The 17,607-nt window shown below is 37.8% G+C and overlaps 1 protein-coding gene across 5 annotated transcripts in view; it reads right to left on the bottom strand.

Annotated features, from left to right (window-relative positions):
* LOC132916360 (titin homolog) overlaps positions 1 to 17,607 on the bottom strand; it is a 78,842-nt gene that overhangs the window by 56,829 nt on the left and 4,406 nt on the right. For 4 of the 5 annotated variants that reach the window (XR_009660083.1, XM_060976277.1, XM_060976274.1 and 1 more), the window contains exons 3-12: positions 10,384 to 10,681; positions 7,524 to 7,704; positions 6,368 to 6,618; positions 6,044 to 6,188; positions 5,580 to 5,792; positions 3,930 to 4,112; positions 3,620 to 3,817; positions 2,827 to 2,963; positions 2,393 to 2,729; positions 504 to 788 (exon numbers count right to left, since the gene is read on the bottom strand). Coding sequence is in view for 4 of the 5 variants with exons in the window: in XM_060976277.1 (XP_060832260.1) it covers positions 504 to 788; positions 2,393 to 2,729; positions 2,827 to 2,963; positions 3,620 to 3,817; positions 3,930 to 4,112; positions 5,580 to 5,792; positions 6,044 to 6,188; positions 6,368 to 6,618; positions 7,524 to 7,704; positions 10,384 to 10,681 (2,228 nt within the window). In the remaining variant the exon portion in view is untranslated. Of the gene's footprint in view, positions 1 to 503; positions 789 to 2,392; positions 2,730 to 2,826; positions 2,964 to 3,619; positions 3,818 to 3,929; positions 4,113 to 5,579; positions 5,793 to 6,043; positions 6,189 to 6,367; positions 6,619 to 7,523; positions 7,705 to 10,383; positions 10,682 to 15,276; positions 16,269 to 17,607 lie in introns of those variants that run through there. The other variant, XM_060976275.1, reaches the window with a different exon arrangement.

Here is a 17,607-nt window from a genome sequence, read left to right as displayed (position 1 = left end):
TGGAAAACGTTAAATAGGCGTTATACAATTCATAAATAAATATGTAACATACTCTGTTTGGTTTGCTAATCGTTTAAGCTTAATGTCTAACATAATTGGATATAATAATACAACATAATATAATAATACAGCATAATATTATAATATTCACTCTATTTCATTTAATTCCGATAGACAAAGTTTCCGTAATGAATTTTGCGAAATTTTGTGCACTCCTTGATTTGCGATATTTGTTTAGGCGAATTACATTTTGCACTCCGGAAGATAAAAAGGGAAAAGAATTGCAGCTAATATTCAATGAAAAATAGAAAAATAAAGCAGACTCACGAGGCATCGTATAACAAAACAATCATAAAATAATAACATACAAATGAAGTAATACGCATAATTATATTTATAATAAATAAAACTCTACTTTTTTCCTCTAGGTCCTATATCTTTTGTTATATCACGATAGTAATAAAATATTTGAAGATTAAACTATGCACAGCATAGAAGTTTACCTGTTACGTGTTCAGATAATTGATCAGCGTACATCTCAACGATCTGGAGAGCTTCTTCCTCGGTGAGATCAGGTGTCTCGTATAAGCTAACGGAAACCTCTTTACCATCGAAACTGAAGGATACTTCTCCTCGATCGTCTAACGTGACGGAATGATCGGTTTGTGGTGTATCGTATAACTGGGACGTTCTTTCTTCGTGAATCGTTGAAAGTGACAAGTTCCTAGCGAGTTCGTGACCGTTTGGTGACAGTGGTTCTTTCGCTTCTTTTTGAACCGGGAGTTTATCTATGAAACATATATTTGCTGGATTTGCAACGTATTTAGAGAATTTTTAATACTCATAAAAAATTTGTTGTCGCTGAAAATACTCTAAAATTATCTATAACGTTGTCTAACTGTGTGTGAATGCAAATAGTTTATTCTTCGTTTAGATCCTACAATTTTATAAACTATTATGAAATTGAAATACTTCTATTATTAATATTTTAATAATATATAGTATTAATTATTAACATTTCTAATATTCGCTCTTTCTATTAATAATAGAAATTTGTCGTATACAGTAAATTTCTTTAAAGCATTTGTTGTATCTCTGTTAAAGTGGTCACCGCTTCTAAGAAAACTATATCTGGTCTTTTTAATTTTCTCAAGCACTGAAGCCATCGACAGCGTATAGACGAAAGACTAGGACGAAGGCAGACCATAAACAGTATGTTACGCCACGAGGCTTAGTATAGACCGTATTTCTAACCGTCGCTCGCGGTTCTACAACGTCGCAGACGGATCGTCTTATCTGCCCGACGGAAAATATCACCAAGCAGCGAGTTCCAGAAACGTCGATTTCGGTCCTTTATTTTATTCTCACAAATAAGGTGGCCTAAGGTGATCATAGGCGCGAACGGTGGCGTGATCCGAGCATAGTGGGGGTCGTCTCCCCGAGAAGACAAAGAATTGATCTAAGAGCAATCAGTCTGATTTGAAGATTCAAACGACATACTTCGAGAGGTCTGACGATTGAAATTAAAGTCGCTTAGTCTAACGAATTCATCGAGAGATATCGTAAAGTCGGGTCGAATTTCTGTAACGCATTAACTGTATTCATCGCTAAATAATTTGTGACGCTTTTATTATTACATAATTTATTGTTAAACATACAAGCTATATTAACCTGTTAATACAGTGTTAAATTCATCGAACCACCTCTGTTATCTTAACCGAAACAGGGGAACGACTAATTCGCGGCGTCGATTATGCGAATCGTAGCGAGAATTTACGCCTCTCGCTGACGCGTTTTCCTCGCGACCGCGTCTCTCCGCAAACGGTCGTAACAGAGTACACAGGCGACGATGGTGTCACAGACGAAATCCGACTAAACAAAGCGATAAGCGCCTTAGCACGAGTGACCATCGGGATAAAATCTGGTCGCTCTATCCGTTTTCAGAAATATATGATGGAAGCCTTTTCCCACTCCCACGAATAAAAGAATTTAAATACTCCCCCCAAAATCATCCAAGTTAGTCTTAAACAGTCACGCTTAGAGCTCGGAAGTGTATTGCAAACAAAAAAAAAAAAAAAAAAAAAAGTTTCTTTTTTTCTTAAATTTCTTTTTTTATTTTACGTGACAATGGCTTCAGGGCTTTCAGTCATAAGGATGATTTGGACCAGCTCAAATTATATTCCTACTTGTATTTACACTTCTGTATTAAAATATATCTTCTACCTTACAATTTATCCACGCGTTTCTCTGTTCATGCATCTAATAATCTCAATCTCAATCGACGAACCAACGTACAAATTATACCGTTTACGAGTCTCAATTTACGAAACGGTTACGTGTAAATATTTCATCCGATCTGATGAATGATCCTCAATTACGATAGTTAGGATACCTTCAAAGCCAAGAAGAGACGCCGAACTGCTGACAGTTCCCATGCAATTCGTCGCTTCGCAGGTGTAAGTGCCCAAACAGCAGGTTCCATCTTGTCCAGAAATGATCCTGTGAATATCTCCTGGCTTTAACTCGACGCCATCCTTGTACCATTTCAGAATCGGCTGAGGCACACCGATCACTTTGCACTCTAAATTTACCGCGCCTTCTTCCGATAATATGGCGCGCAAACTCTCAAGAAACTTGGGTTTCTTGTAGTGCTTGGGAATGATTAATTTGAGAAAACAGGAAGTGACGCTTTGACCATGATCGTTGGAAGCTACACATTTCCATTCGGCCTAAATCGTTAGATCGGAAACGGTTATTATTTATCCATTTAGTCTGTTGACGTTGCAAATTTTCTTCTTCTTATTTTTGTAAACAGTTACTACTCACTTGATCGAGAAATTCGAGCTTTTGTACGTCGAGATGGCAAGTGCCAAGATTTTCCTTGGCAACCTGGTATTTCTCGTTCTCCTCCACTGGCTGGTCGTCCCTGTACCAAGCTAGGCTTGGCTCGGGCGAAATACTGACTGCGAAATTTACACACACCAATGTTATTTGTAACTTGAAATTCTCTATCGATGACAGTCCCGTCTTTTATCTATGATCGTGTACCGAAACGTTTAAAAGGTTGAAAGTCGTACAGAATTTACGACAATATGATATTGGCATAGGAAGATATTTTTGTGATAGTTTTAAGAAGTTCAGTTTCTGATATAAATATCACGTATTAGGTTGTCCGAAAAGTTTCTTTCGTTTTGTGAGGAAATAATAGACGCACGACGTTTTTTCTTTTATATTATTTTGTCAATTACGTACGATCCATTTTCTTCTGTCGAGGAAAACACCGCGACATTTCACAGACTTGCTTTCGCGTTTGTGCGAAGGTGCATTGTTGTAAAATACACGTTTGCGAAAGGAAGGCACTTTCTGGACAACCTAATATGTAGGTTTAGTATGCTTTTACTCGTAACGTGAAATTTGTTATCTCATCAATCTTGCTTTTCACAGGTCTGATTATGCAAGTATTGAAATGTGTAAGAAATTTGGAAAGTCATATAGAATTGACGGCAAAATAATTTTTGACAATTACCTTGATGCTTCTAAGAAAATTGTGGCGTAATAACGTAATAGTATCTTTTAAGTGAAAGATTAAGATAATAAATTAAGTTCTGCATGCAATTACCTTGCACCGTAAATCGGAAATCTTCGTTAATTCTCGCTTCGCAACTTCTAAGGCCTTTGATGAAAATGGGCGGCTGATTTGTGCTTAAAAGTTGCAGACGTTCTTCTTCGTTTAATTGATTTTGTATATCTTCGATCGTTAATTCGGCTGTACTTTTTGCTTCTCCCATACAATTTCTTGCGATGCAACAATAGGATCCTGGTACGAAATCGAATATTACGAGCATTAACGAAACGATTATATGTCCATAAAAAATTAAATATTTGAAAGACTATTACGTATTCGGATGTTTCAATTGTACGATCGATACCTAAGGAGTTGGTCCCGGTTAATTGATAAACATCTCCTGGTTTTAGTTCCTGACCGTCCTTGAACCACCTCAACAATGGCGTGGGGAATCCTACGACTTTGCACTCAAAGGACACCAGACCTTCTTCTGTTAGGACAGCTTTCAAGCTTTCCATGAAGCGGGGTTTCCTGTAGTTCTTTGGAACTTGACGAATACAAAATTAATTACACGATCTGACAATAAATCTCCAATGCCATTTAAATATCAATTAACGACGAATCTACCTTTGAACAATTTAAAGATTTAAAAAGTTTCAGAAATCTTCGTTTTCTTATTCCGTTATATTGGGTTGGCAATTAAGTGATTGCGGATTTTGTCATTAGGTGGTATTGACTGTTGAAGTGTCGCCACTTCTAAGAAAACTCTACATCTGGTCTTTGGTTTTCTCAAGCGCTGAAGCCATCGATAGCGCATAGACAAAAGAATGCGTCGAGGACAGACCATAAGCGGTACATGTGCGACGTTGGCTTCAGGGTTCTTTTAGTCTCAGGGTAACATTGCTCCGACGAGGGCGCGGCTGTGCCCGTGGACGCGCCTACATGAGGCGCGCGAGAGCCGCAGCGACCTCCGAAGGGGATTGAAGTTAGGTGCTGGACCTTCCAGCACCCGGGAGCCATCAAGCAGTCCGGTTGGGGATCCGGACGGTCCCTGGGAGAGTGCGAGACGTAATACGGACAGAATGTTGCGCGCGGGGGGCCCGGTGTGTCGCCATAGGGACGGTCATCGTGGAGGTTTTAGTCGGTTGGAGTCCGACACTGCCACGCTGCTCTTCCCCCTAGAAGCGGCGGGCGTCCGTGCGGATTTCCTCCACGAATAAAAAGAAAAAAAGGGTAACATTGCTAGCGTGTGGATCTGGACCAGCTTACATCGTATTCCACATTTTGCACTTTAATATTCACAATATATATATATATGTAAACTCCCTAGAGTTCACGTGGGATAGGGACTCTTCTTGTTTTACGGGTAGCACGACTTTTTCTAACGGACAGAGCGACCCTCTTAGGGTTCTACGGACAACCATTTTTGAGAGACATTGTTTTCCAAAATGGACGGACAGAGAGCAACATCAGAGACAGACAAGAGCACAGAATAACCATTTAAAATTTGGAAGATTGACGGAGAAAGATCGGTAGCTCAGGACGTTGAAAATGGATTCTCGATTTTCAGGTAAACATTGTATAGAACTTGTTATTTCGCGTCTATGTAATTTATCGTTATTTATTGTTATAGACGGATATCAATTGTTGTTTATTTTTGTATTTTATCTAACTACTTTCACGATAAAACTCGATTTTCAGACTTCAGAATCGATCACCTGAATTATCCAAGATTTACGATCTTACATATATATACTTACAATTTATCCACGCGTTTCTTTGATTCCACATACATCAAATAACCTTAACATTGACAAAATCTACAATCGCTTAGTTTCCAACCCAATAATACGATTGAATTAATTGATTCTCAAAATCGGCTAATGAAAATTCGAGCAGTTTTATTTCTAATTTTAATTCTAATTAAATTTTTAATTATAATAAGAAAATTAGCAAATTGTGATGAAATTAACTTAAATGCATCGAACGGAGAAAGTGTTAGTTTTCCACTTACTGGACATTGCAACGTAGCAAGTAGTAAACTGTTTCATATCTTCAGCGCTCGTGGCGACGCACTTCCACTCGCCCTCGTCCATGGCTTCCGCAGGGCTTACCTCTATAAAGTATCCACCAAGGCCATCTTCCATCACGTGGTACTTCTCGCTCGGTTCGATGCGTCCTTCTTTGTTGTACCACGTAATTGCTTTCGGCCATGGTGGTACTTGAACTGTTACATCGTAATAAATTGAATCGCTTCACCGATTAATCGCATCGTTTATTTAATATCCAATAAGAAAAGAAAAGGTTTGCATATATGTACGAGTATGTGTGTATTTTACGATCCTTAAAAACTAGCAGAAAATAGAAAAATGAAATGTAATAATTTGAATATGAAATAATCGTCGTAACTGGATAAGATTGATAGAAAAAAACAAACAAACAAAAAAAAAAAAAAGAAAGGAATTGCGAAAGATATACCTTGGCAGGAAAGCCGGAGAGTGTCCCCGATCCTGCAACATTCGTCCTGCAGAATCCTCGTGAAAGTAGGAAGAGGACCGGACGGTGTTAAGGAATCTGCTGGCTTCAAAGAACCTTCCCTACTGCCTTTCCCAACCACATGTACCTAAAAAATATACTTCGTGTATATGTCCGAATGTCGTGAAAATTCTTTTCTGAAAACGGAGGCAATTAATGGGAAAAGCGTAAACTTTTAAATATAATATAATAATAAAAATAGACGCGTATATAATATAATATAAGAAAACGTAATATAATGTTATAATATTGTTTAAGCTCGCTTACTTTTGAAGAAGAATAAGCAATTCCCATGCAGTTTACTGCCTCGCAAGTATAAATGCCAAGGGAGGTTGGGTCATCGAGGTTGGCAGTTAAAGCGAAGACATCACCAGCCTTGATTTCTTTGTCGTCCTTGAACCATCTTAGCACCGGCGTAGGTACACCGACTACTTTACACTCCAAGGACACCGTACCTGTCTCTGTAAGAAGAGCTCGAAGCTCCTCCACGAATTCTGGCCTTTTGTACGCTTTTGGAACTGTAGATTAAAAAATGAAAACAAATCGAAAGAGAGAATTAATTATAAAAAGAAAGTGCATAGTCCACTCATACTACACGATACAGAAAGGAGTACATTCATCAAAGATAGTATTTAGGGTATGAAACGAATACGTTTAAGAGGAATTTTCGTCCGGAAGAAAAGTTTTCAACAAAAATTATGATATTTACAGTGTTTCATAAAAGATATAACTTAGAAAAAACGAAGCTGGCACCCCGCTGGGGGTAGCCACCCGCATGCTATATTTATTTTTATTTTATTTTTTTTCACCAATAAGATATAACACTTTACCAAATGTCCATAAGGACAAATTGTAAAAAACGAAAATAAAATAAAAAAAATTTACAGTGTTAATAATCAACATAAGTTTGATTTAATGAACTGAATAACATAAAGAAAGATCGTTTTCTTGTTCATTATACATAGTTACTCGGAACATTCTTTTCCTGTAGTAATTATGTAATTATTATTTATTATGCAAAAAATCTATTTAGAAGAAACTTTCTCTTAGAAAAGAAACTATTATCTTAAATTAACAAATTATTATTAACTCTCTATTAACGATACATCATTAAATTGAATTAAAGAAAGCTACAAAGCAAAAAGACCGCAGCTTCAAACATATTTCTTTTTATTTGATTTAAAAATGTTAAAGGAAAAACGATAAATATTCAAAGTTACGGTCATTAGAAGAGTTTCCTAGCACCTTCGATCAAAATTCACTATTTCTCCGTCCGAATCCCAAAACGCTGACCACGTACGGCTCGTATCTATTTTTGTCTAGAAGACAGCCGCGACGAATCGGAGTTCCGGAAATTCCGGAGTCCCAGGACACTCGCGTAATTTTATCGAATTCAAACTTAAACAGAAACACGTGTTCTTACCGATTACGGTAAGACGGGAGGTGCAGGATGATCGTCCGCCTCGATTTTCCGCCATGCAGGTCCAGTGTCCTTCGTCCTCGACCGTGACAGGTGCCACATCCACGCAATAGAAATTTCCCTCGTGGACGAAAGAGAATCTTGAACCCGCGTGGACCGGCTCGGCATTTCTGTGCCAAGTGATCTGGAATTCAACAACAACGATTCGTTGAGAGATTTAAGCCGCGACAAGCCTGCTGACGCCAACAACAAATCAAACGATACGTGCTTTCAGAGAAAACGAACGACAGGAAGATTCGTTCTACTTCATACTTCGCAATTGCTACTCTATTTGATCCTTTATAATCAATATTACAGTTAATCATCTGTAATCAGTCTCCTACGTAATCCCCTGTAATTAATATTCTACTTAGTTGTCGATATTTTATTCATGGTAGAGTATATTTTATTTATGACAGGATAAGGGAGATTATAATCGATTGTACTTTATACTTCAATTTAAAATACGAAGATTACAGAAGAAGAAGGCGATAAGTGACTTTTTTAAATTTTTTATGGCAAAGCAAGTTTAAGATTCAGTACGTTGTTGTACACGCTAGCATGCTGTTTGTTTATTGAATTTTGAAGCTGAACCCGCATTGTTCGTCATTTTCATAATTGTAGAAATATTGAATGTATTAAAATGTTGCTTTGATTTTATAGGAAAACTTAAAAATCCAACTTAGAAGCTAATCTTAAGAGAGTTATATCCTTGGATCCAAAAAGTCGTTATTCTTTAGTTATGAAATGTCATTAAAGCCAGAAAATGAACAGGAACGAGTTTGTAAATTCAGAATACTTTTGAAAAGTCTAAACGCAGTATTAATGGTTCTGGCATATGTATGTAGCAGATTAACGATTCTAGAGGAATAGAAATTCTTGATAGTCTTCGGCATTTTATAACAACCCTAATTCGCACTGTTAATACCAGCATCGATTTATTTCACCTATCTATTCTTTTATTAACCTACATTTTTATTTTATCACGGTTCTGTTCTCTAATTATATGAAAATTCATCTGAAAGATATATGAAATATCGAATGGTAGGAGAAAGTAAAGTCCAATTTTTCTTTCGGACCTGTTCAGCAGATGGATAGTCAATTCTTAATAGTTACAAATCACACAAACATACAATTCCTATTCAACCTAAATAAATACATAATTCGTCGTATTCAACCTATTCGATAATCAACATTTTAATAATTATTATTTATAACAAACTCTACTTCTGACACCAGCCAGCATCAAAATTCCACATTTGAAAGTTATTCGTCTCGGTTTTAATCTCAAAGAGCACATCAATTATTTCAAAATTGCCCTCACAATTTCAACGAGAAATTCCGCCGGGACCGTTTCGTAGCAAATTCTCTTCCCTCGAGCGTTACGCAACCCGGTCAGAGAGAATCGCCGCGCGAAAAACGAGCATTCGAAAGTTTACGGGCTCTCGAGGAGCAGTCAGAACGCACGCAGATTTAGCCGATCTGCGGGCATAGTTTCAGGCCATAGTATACGCGCGCGCGTAATAATAGTCGTAATACGACGCACAGGACCGCGTAACGATCTTCGTTTTCTACCTTTCGTCTCTGAATCTCGGGTCATGGACCTCGGCTGGCTCCCTTTTAGCGCGCGTTTCCCGCTTCGTCCGCTGTCGGCCATAGAAGAACCAACAGAAATCCGTCGCAATAAGTCACCGGTTGATTTCGACTCAACCCTTCCGGGTTAATCACCGACGTTGGCACGGATTCCTTTGCCAATTTTGTCTACCAATTTTGTCTACCAATTTTGGAACGTACCAGGCTTCTTCTTATTATTATTATTAACGTGTGGTAAAATTCTTTTTTCGTTTAACAAGTTTTCCGCGAGATTACCGCTGCTCATTGTTGACCTGTGCTTTTTTAGTAAATTGTTTAGAACGATTAAAATATGGTCAATCTCATGGCCTGGACAATTTTCAACAATGCGAATGTCTTAGGTAATATTGTCAGAGGAGAAGAGGTACAACATGTTTTTTTGTAAAAATTGAATATTATCGTGTGATATTGTTCAGTGTGTCTGTCAGAAAATTATAGGATTATTTTCCACTTTATCGATAATTTGTTCTGTAATTTGTTTTTGTTGAAGTGGTCGCCACTTTTAAGAAAACTCTACATCTGGTCTTCAGTTTTCTCAAGCACTGAAGCCATCGACAGCGCATAGACAAAAGAATGCGTCGAGGACAGACCATAAGCGGTACATGTGCGACGTTGGCTTCAGGGTTCTTTTAGTCTCAGGGTAACATTGCTAGCGTGCGGATCTGAACCAGCTCACATTGTATTCCACACTTTGTACTTTAATATTCACAATATATATATACTTACAATACCTTACAATTTATCCACGCGTTTCTTTGTATCCACATACATCAAATAACCTTAACAGTTTTCGCAGAGATGGATTAATTGTGGATAGATAAAGAAATCACGATGATGGTTAACTTCGCACTATCAGTTTTACTTCCATTTTTATTTACATGCTTATCAGGATAATTGGATAATTTACAGGTGGAAAAATTCACTTGTATAATTATATTTGTCCCATTACCAAGGTTGTTGACTGATTTACAAAGAGATTAATAATATTTATAAGTCGTAAAATTTCACTGATAATATTAATCCAACTGGGCAAGAAGATCTAGGAACTGCCATTATTTCAATCTCAAGTAGATACTACGTAATATTAACTGTCATAATATTCGTCAATTTACTCAATTCTATATACTTTACTATTTCATCGTAGTAGTTAAGAGTTGAGTGATCAGCACGATATAGCGATGTAAATGATTACCTGCGGTGTGGTCGAACTCCGGATTTCCACGAGGAATCTGGTCCTGGTGCCAACTTTAACTGCAAGATCTGTCAATCTTCGTAAGAAGACTGGTGGATCACCCTCTTCCGAAGCTTCATCGATGCTGAGGTGAATTTTCTTGGAAGACCCTTTGTCGAATCCTTGACCAACTCTCGTAGCCACCAAAGCATAGTGTCCTGTGTCGTCCTTTTGTGATTGCTTCAGAGTCAACTGGACGACGTTGCCTCTCATTTGTACTCTATATCGATCGGATGGTATCGGTACATCTCCGCGTAGCCTGCAGTAAAATTGGAATTTTGCCATTTAACGTACATAAAATAATATAATATATAATATAAATTAATATAATAGATAAATATAATAAGTAAGATGTATATGGAAATTTACATTAATTAATGTATATTAATTTGGTAGTATAGTATTTTATAATAGTAACGTATATTGATTTCATTTTTAATGCAACCATTCAATAATTTTATCGGCAGTTTTGATATTTGGTTAAAGATAAATATTTATAAACTATCAGAAAATAAATTTATCGCGATTCACGCATTTTATCCATAGATATACAGGGTGAACCATGTAATTAGGTTGAGCTGTAGTTTCCATTTTGTTGCTAAACAGCGAATATCTAGGAACATAGGTCTTATCATGTCATTCCATTGTACTCTCTACGATTTATCGCTATCTTCAACGAAATCGAAACTATGGCTGGACCCAACTGTGTGGTCCACCCTGTATATGTTCACTTGTTCAATTTCTATTTCATGTGCAACGTTATAAGCACGTTTATTCGATTTTTATTCCAATGCGCTTTAATCAGAAATTTTACAAAAATCTATAATTATCACAATTCTTCTAACAGAGTTTTGTTACTTAAAAAAATTGTTCGAACGTTTGAAAACGTAGTAATACACAGGGACAAACTCAGATAAAAAAAAGTAGGAAAAGTTCGTATTTTAATTCAGTTAGTCTTTCTTCGTTACGATACTATTCAGTCATTGTCATCGTTCTTCGTCTTTATTTTCTACCAATCGTAAATCTTTAGATGTCTTGTGATTAAACTCGATCATCTGATAACCCTTGTCTCTTCTTTTCTACAATTATCCAATCATTCACAGAATCATCACAGACAGGTACGCAGATAACGCGAGTGAGTTACGGCTTCTCGGTATACGTGGGCGTTCTATAAATATCTTTGGAACGAATCGCGTACATTGAAACAACAGACTGGCGGAAACGAATTCACACCCTATGCGAACATTCCAACATTCCCAGCTTCCTCGTCTTGCACAATTTCGGCATTTACGACTTGCATCAATCTCTCTATTTGACCATTACGTGGGATACTAATTTTGGTTGCTCGAAGAAAAACTAACGAGACATTAGACGCTATGTTATAATCATGTAGAAGGTCACAAACTGTTTGAATTTTTACAATTTTTACGATCATGCGTGACTAGTCACTTCATTTATATAGCACGAACAAAAGTAATTTGATATGATAATAAATAACGTTTGTTGTAACGCCGAAAGAGTAAATTCCAGTTCATTCGTATTTCCTATAATTGTTCGAAGTTTGTACGTGTAAATTTTTATAAAAATGGATAAACATTTTATAGTAAAAATTGGCGTTACATTTTTTGAACGAATGAATTCTTTAAAATATTATTTACGCAGCCCAAATTTTTACATTTGAATCATTTCTCCAAATCTGATAATTTCTCGGATATTCCGTCAGATATGTTTCCAACCCCCAGATTTGTCGACTGTTTTCGTCAAAACTTTGGTTTGCAAATGAAAAGTTTGGAATGTAACAAATTAATATTTAAGGATCGACATTTCATAATTCTCAACGATGGTTACGTATAGTATCGTGTCATCATCAACAATTAGAAGCTTCGAGATTTACAGATTTCTTTGCTAAAGTGAACTTTGCTCGGAGTTTTCTTAAATTAAAAGTTTCGTCACTCGTGCCATTTGTCCCCTGAACTTCTGATTTAAAAGAAAACACAGACGAACCGACTGCCAGCGAGAAAGCGAAGAGGAACACTTTCTAACGAAACGAGGTCGGTTTTGCAATATCCAAATGCCAATTTGTGTGTCTTGTCAGGGCGATGGCCGAAGTCCAATCGGACCCTCGTATTCGTCTATCTTTTATTTCTTCACCGTCTGAACGAAACGATCGGCTATCATTTGCAAGCTCGCTCGATTCGTGGTCACTAGTCATACTGAAAAAATCTTTGTTTGCGCAATGTGTACGCACATTGAAAAGCGCAACCCTTTGCAAGCTCGGGGCGCGTGCATAGGCGCCTCCTCGACGACGACGCGGTCCAACGCGCGCGCTCAAGCTCGATGACGCAATATCTATTTTGCCTAACCGTGAAACAGATTACGCGTTCCGCAATATCGATCGATCTTATCGTCGTTTACGTTTCAAAAGCTGCAGGAACTTCGCGCGAAAACAAATAGAATGGAAAACCGATGGAATTTTCACAGAAAATAGCACCAACTTTTTGGAATATTATGCGATCGAAGGACAATTCGTGAAATTGGGAAGAATTTAACGTGGTTGTTTGGTGTTTGCGTGTAGGTTTAGACCTGTAGTTTAATCGGTTTGTCAACCGGGAATTTTAGTTAAGCGATTTATTTTAACTAGAAGTTAGAACGTTGTTTATGTAACTTTATATTCTTGCGACTACGATATTTGCATACTATGTACACTCTGTAGGTTTCTACTTGTTGAAATTTCTCTCATAGACGCCAAGTATGTGTGTTCCAATTGTTACATTTGTTTTATTTTAATCCTGTAACGAAGAGTTTCTTATTCCATTGATACATTAAATAGCGTAACTATATACTATGATACATTAGAAATTTTCTAATTCTGTTTCAGAGCTTTTACAGAAACAGCTATGGATTCTCGAGAAGAAAGGTTATCTATTTATCTAGGAATGACAAGTATTTAATATGTAACACATTGGTGCCAAAGGGAAGAAAAGAAACACCGAATTCTAATAAATTGTTTGCAATTGTGTCAAGTAACTATAATGTAAATTCTAAGGTAACATAAAGATTCACATTAAACTTAAGCAAGATAACAAACATAGACGTTCAAAACAAATATAATAACGTCTAAAGTTCATATGTACTTTTAATTACGGAAACAATTTCCAGTCCATATCCAGTCAATCTTCCATCAAAATAAGTCTATTTAATAAAAACAATCACCGTTATACTTTACTTCATTCACGAAGAAAAGTAATCTCCTAATAATTTCACACGTAAAAATAATTTTTTAATAATTCCATAAAAACCCCATCGTTGCGTGCACATCGCAATAAATAAATCTATTCGAATGCTGTCAAGAGATTTGACATTAGTGGAAACAACTCAGCGATAAGAAGAAAACGCAAGTGGAAAGAAAATGGAAAAGACGAAGCATCGCGTCGTGGTCAAAGCGTACCTAATTCCCTTACGTCAGTCACACGCCGTGGTTGCACCACTGATCTCTCGCGTTACGGTATTTCTAGATCGTTACGAGATATTTCAGTGATTCGAACGCTGTAACACGGCCTCCGAAAAATTCGATCGATACTCGCAGTTGCCGCGATCTCGCGACGATCGAACGACAAAGTTTTCGCTGTCGTGCATACACGCTTGATTAAAAACACGACGAAAATAGGGCAGTAGAGCAATGCCAAGAGTTTGAGGCGCTCTAGATCATTTGTTTGCCGAAAATACGTTGGAAGCGTGCAACCGATTTTTATTTAGATACCTTCAGACGATAGGAACGCAGAATTTTCCTATTAGAGCGCTCGAAATTCAAGCTACTGCGAGATACTTTGTAAAAACGGTATAAAATTTCGTTAAACGTACGAGGTATATACTTAGGGTGTTTATGAGTGAAAGAAGTATCGTGTAAATAAGCTTCGTTTGTAGCGTCTAAGACCTGCGTTATTCGCATAACCGAACCGAAACTCAAGGTTTCTCTAAAATGATTTAACATCGAATTTTCTATCCGTTTCACGTTGATGTTTATAAGAATAGGATTTTATAGAATAGAAACTCTATTTGCAGTTAATTTTCGTTGCGTACTCGACGATAGCCATCTTGATATTTCTATAGTATTCAGCTTGTAATTGAACGAATTGAATGATGAGAATAATTGTCCTACGATGGACGACTGAAACTCGATGGAAGAATTTAAGGCGTAAAATATCTCGATCAGTATCTCGAGTCGCAGATAATCGCAACAGGTTAGGATCTTTAATTTTACGATAATTATAATTTAATTTCGCTTTGAATTTTCGATTTTATATAGCAAAGATTGCTAATGATTTTTATTGCCAAGAAATTGGAACCAAATCTGTGACATGCAGCTATGGCAAGGAAATTTTCGAGAATAGTGTGACGATTTTTAGAGGCATCCGTTATTAACTTCGCTAAAAAAAATTAGAGCTAATAATGTCAATACGAGTCCACTTACAGAATAGAATCTAACTGTCTAACCAGTAGAATTCCACATTTTTCAATCACATTATCCTAGATTCTGCTAATACAAACAAACGAAACAAACGAGAAACCAAATGGACGTAAAGAATTTCGCTTTCAGTAACTAAACTACGAATCATCGCATACTCATTGTAAATTTTAACCAGTAAGAATATACAAAATACACGATACACAAAATATATAAACTATCAAAGACACAGCACTCGTTGGCATATTTGCTAGATGTTACAAATCTCAATTTAGATATCATTTTTATCTTCATAAAGATATGAATTTGCATAGACAACTACAGTTTGCTAATAACTCTAAATCCTACATAGTACCTCTAGTATGCTACCAATAATTATAAAATCCTACCGGTATCCAGAACGGTTTCTAAACGATCCCGCAATGGCAGGTTTGTTGCCATTGGCGCACTTGCAGCAGTCGCTCCCCATGTCACACGTTCGTTTGACGCTCTTCCTCCTAGAATCAAGATTCACCACTCGCGAAACAACAACAGTCACCACCAATAATCACTCGCGAATTTGTCAAACCAACCATCCCAGACGAAACGCGACAGTTGCATGCTTCGTATACGAGAGCTAAATAAGGGACGAAAAGGTGGATGAAATCCGAATCGATGCATCGATTCTTCCGTGTCCTGCGGTTCTGTACTCGCATTGATACTTAGTCACCGATCGATTTTTATTTCATTGCCGATCGCGTCGTCCTGTCACACGTTGGCATCGCCGTTGCGTTATTTATCGTTGTCGTGATATTGCTGGTGTGCACGGTGACAGGGGCGCAAAAATAAACCGACAAGCGTTTCTTCGTGTCTCACGACCCTGACACGTCTGTTCGATGACTTCACTTCGTCTATCTCGATGACACCGATCGTCATTCTATCCACGGCTTCCGACAATACGCTCCAGCTGGATCGCGAAACTTGCTCCTTATCACTGGTATATTATAATTCACTCTATTCTTCTTTCGATTATATATCTTCGTTCGACGTTGAAACTAGCTCGCGTGAACCACCATGCAACGTTACTACCGTTGTTATAACACGATCGTTGTGTCGAAATTTGGGAATTATTATGTTAAAAAAAAAAAGGTACTCGAGGAGGGTTGGTCGAACTCTGTGGAGGGGGGTAGCGTGCGATCGTCGAGCGATCTGTCAGCTATAGATCCTGATTGTTTCTCTAGACCTCTCTGTTCTAATTAGCGGTCGATGCGTGTAAAGCTAAAACGAATTGGAAGAGAGAGAGAGAAAAAGAGGGGGAGTTGGAAAGAGAGGTCCGAGCTGATTTTTAGCCGCTCGTCGATCGTCGCGACGCTCCCTCGGAAGACTGATAGCGAGATGCCAGCGCCAGATCGTCCGCGCCCGATTTTCCACCTCCACATCCGCCACCTTCCGCTATAGTTCGAAGGAAGCTATAAGCAACGAGATGCGTGCAGCATCCTAGAGTCGGAACCAAGGAGCAGCGCCACTTTCGTCTTTTCGCGAAAATTTTCGAGCTCGGTCGAATTTAGCCTGCATCGAGGGGAAGAAGGGGGATGGTCGAAGAGAAGAACGTCAAAGCCGTGTCGGAATTTTCGTAACTCGCGAGAGGAACGCTTCCGTCGTCGTGGTGACGTAGCGTCTGAATGGTCAGGGGACCGTCACTGGCCAACTCATCGATGAAAGAAGAAACGATCGTTGAACGTTGCTGCTACGTTTCTTTGCTATCGAAAGGAATTTCAAATTTCGGTGGTTGCTTGGTAAAAGGAGCGCAATTTCCTTCTGATATTTTTCCTCGAAATGATTTTCGGAATCAAATTGTTTGGAATTGTTTTACAAGAGACATTCTATCCTCTTGTTTTTAGCTGTTTCACTTACGATATTCATTCATACTTGCGACGTGAGTTACAGTTTTGAGTCGATAGAAGTTGAGATTCGTATTCGCAATTGGGTTAGTTTGATTTCGATTCTTTGGATTAAAGATAATTAAAGATACTCGTTATGTGCAGTATTTCAATATTGCGTAATCCTACACGATGTTGCAGGAGCGGAAAGCTTAAATGGTTCACTTGGGTCGTTAACAAATAAATTATAAAGCGAGAAGTTAAAAGCACTGTTTTCTGAACGTGTTAAGTGAGTGCTCGCGTTAAGAATCGTTTGGACTTATTTGTTAACTGGTTCTCTGATCGTCTTACAGAAGTATAAATAGTAATTTTAAACGTCTGATTTCCAATTCGTAATATCGAAACGATTTTCTCCTGTACCACGTATCGTTCTTGTCCCTTCTATTCTTTACATAGTGTTAAGAAATTAGCCTGTATCGAGGTCAAGGTTTCGGCTGAAAATCTATTTCTGAAACCGTAGCGATCACTTGGAGGAAAATAATTTCGATAAAAAAAGGAGCTTTCGTACAATAGACAAAATAGACTACTGTACATTGTTGCCATACTAATACGCCTATAGCGATACACTGCCTGATAATAGTACGTTATATGGTAACTTTTCTTCGACAAAACGTCTCGATGCATGTATTGGAGGAGAAGGATTCGGCAAGTACAGGTAAAGTGAGTCAGATGACGAATCGTCCTGAAAAAGACAACAATTACTACCATCGATCCGTCACCCTTGTCTTATTTAAGCGGCGAGGCTAGATGAGGTCACGTCTCGCGTTCCCGAAATAAGCGTTCGATGGTTATGCACCGAAT

Source organism: Bombus pascuorum, chromosome 2 (genome assembly GCF_905332965.1).
Source record: "Bombus pascuorum chromosome 2, iyBomPasc1.1, whole genome shotgun sequence".
Lineage (NCBI taxonomy): Eukaryota > Metazoa > Arthropoda > Insecta > Hymenoptera > Apidae > Bombus > Bombus pascuorum.
This window is presented reverse-complemented; position numbering and strand designations above follow the sequence as displayed.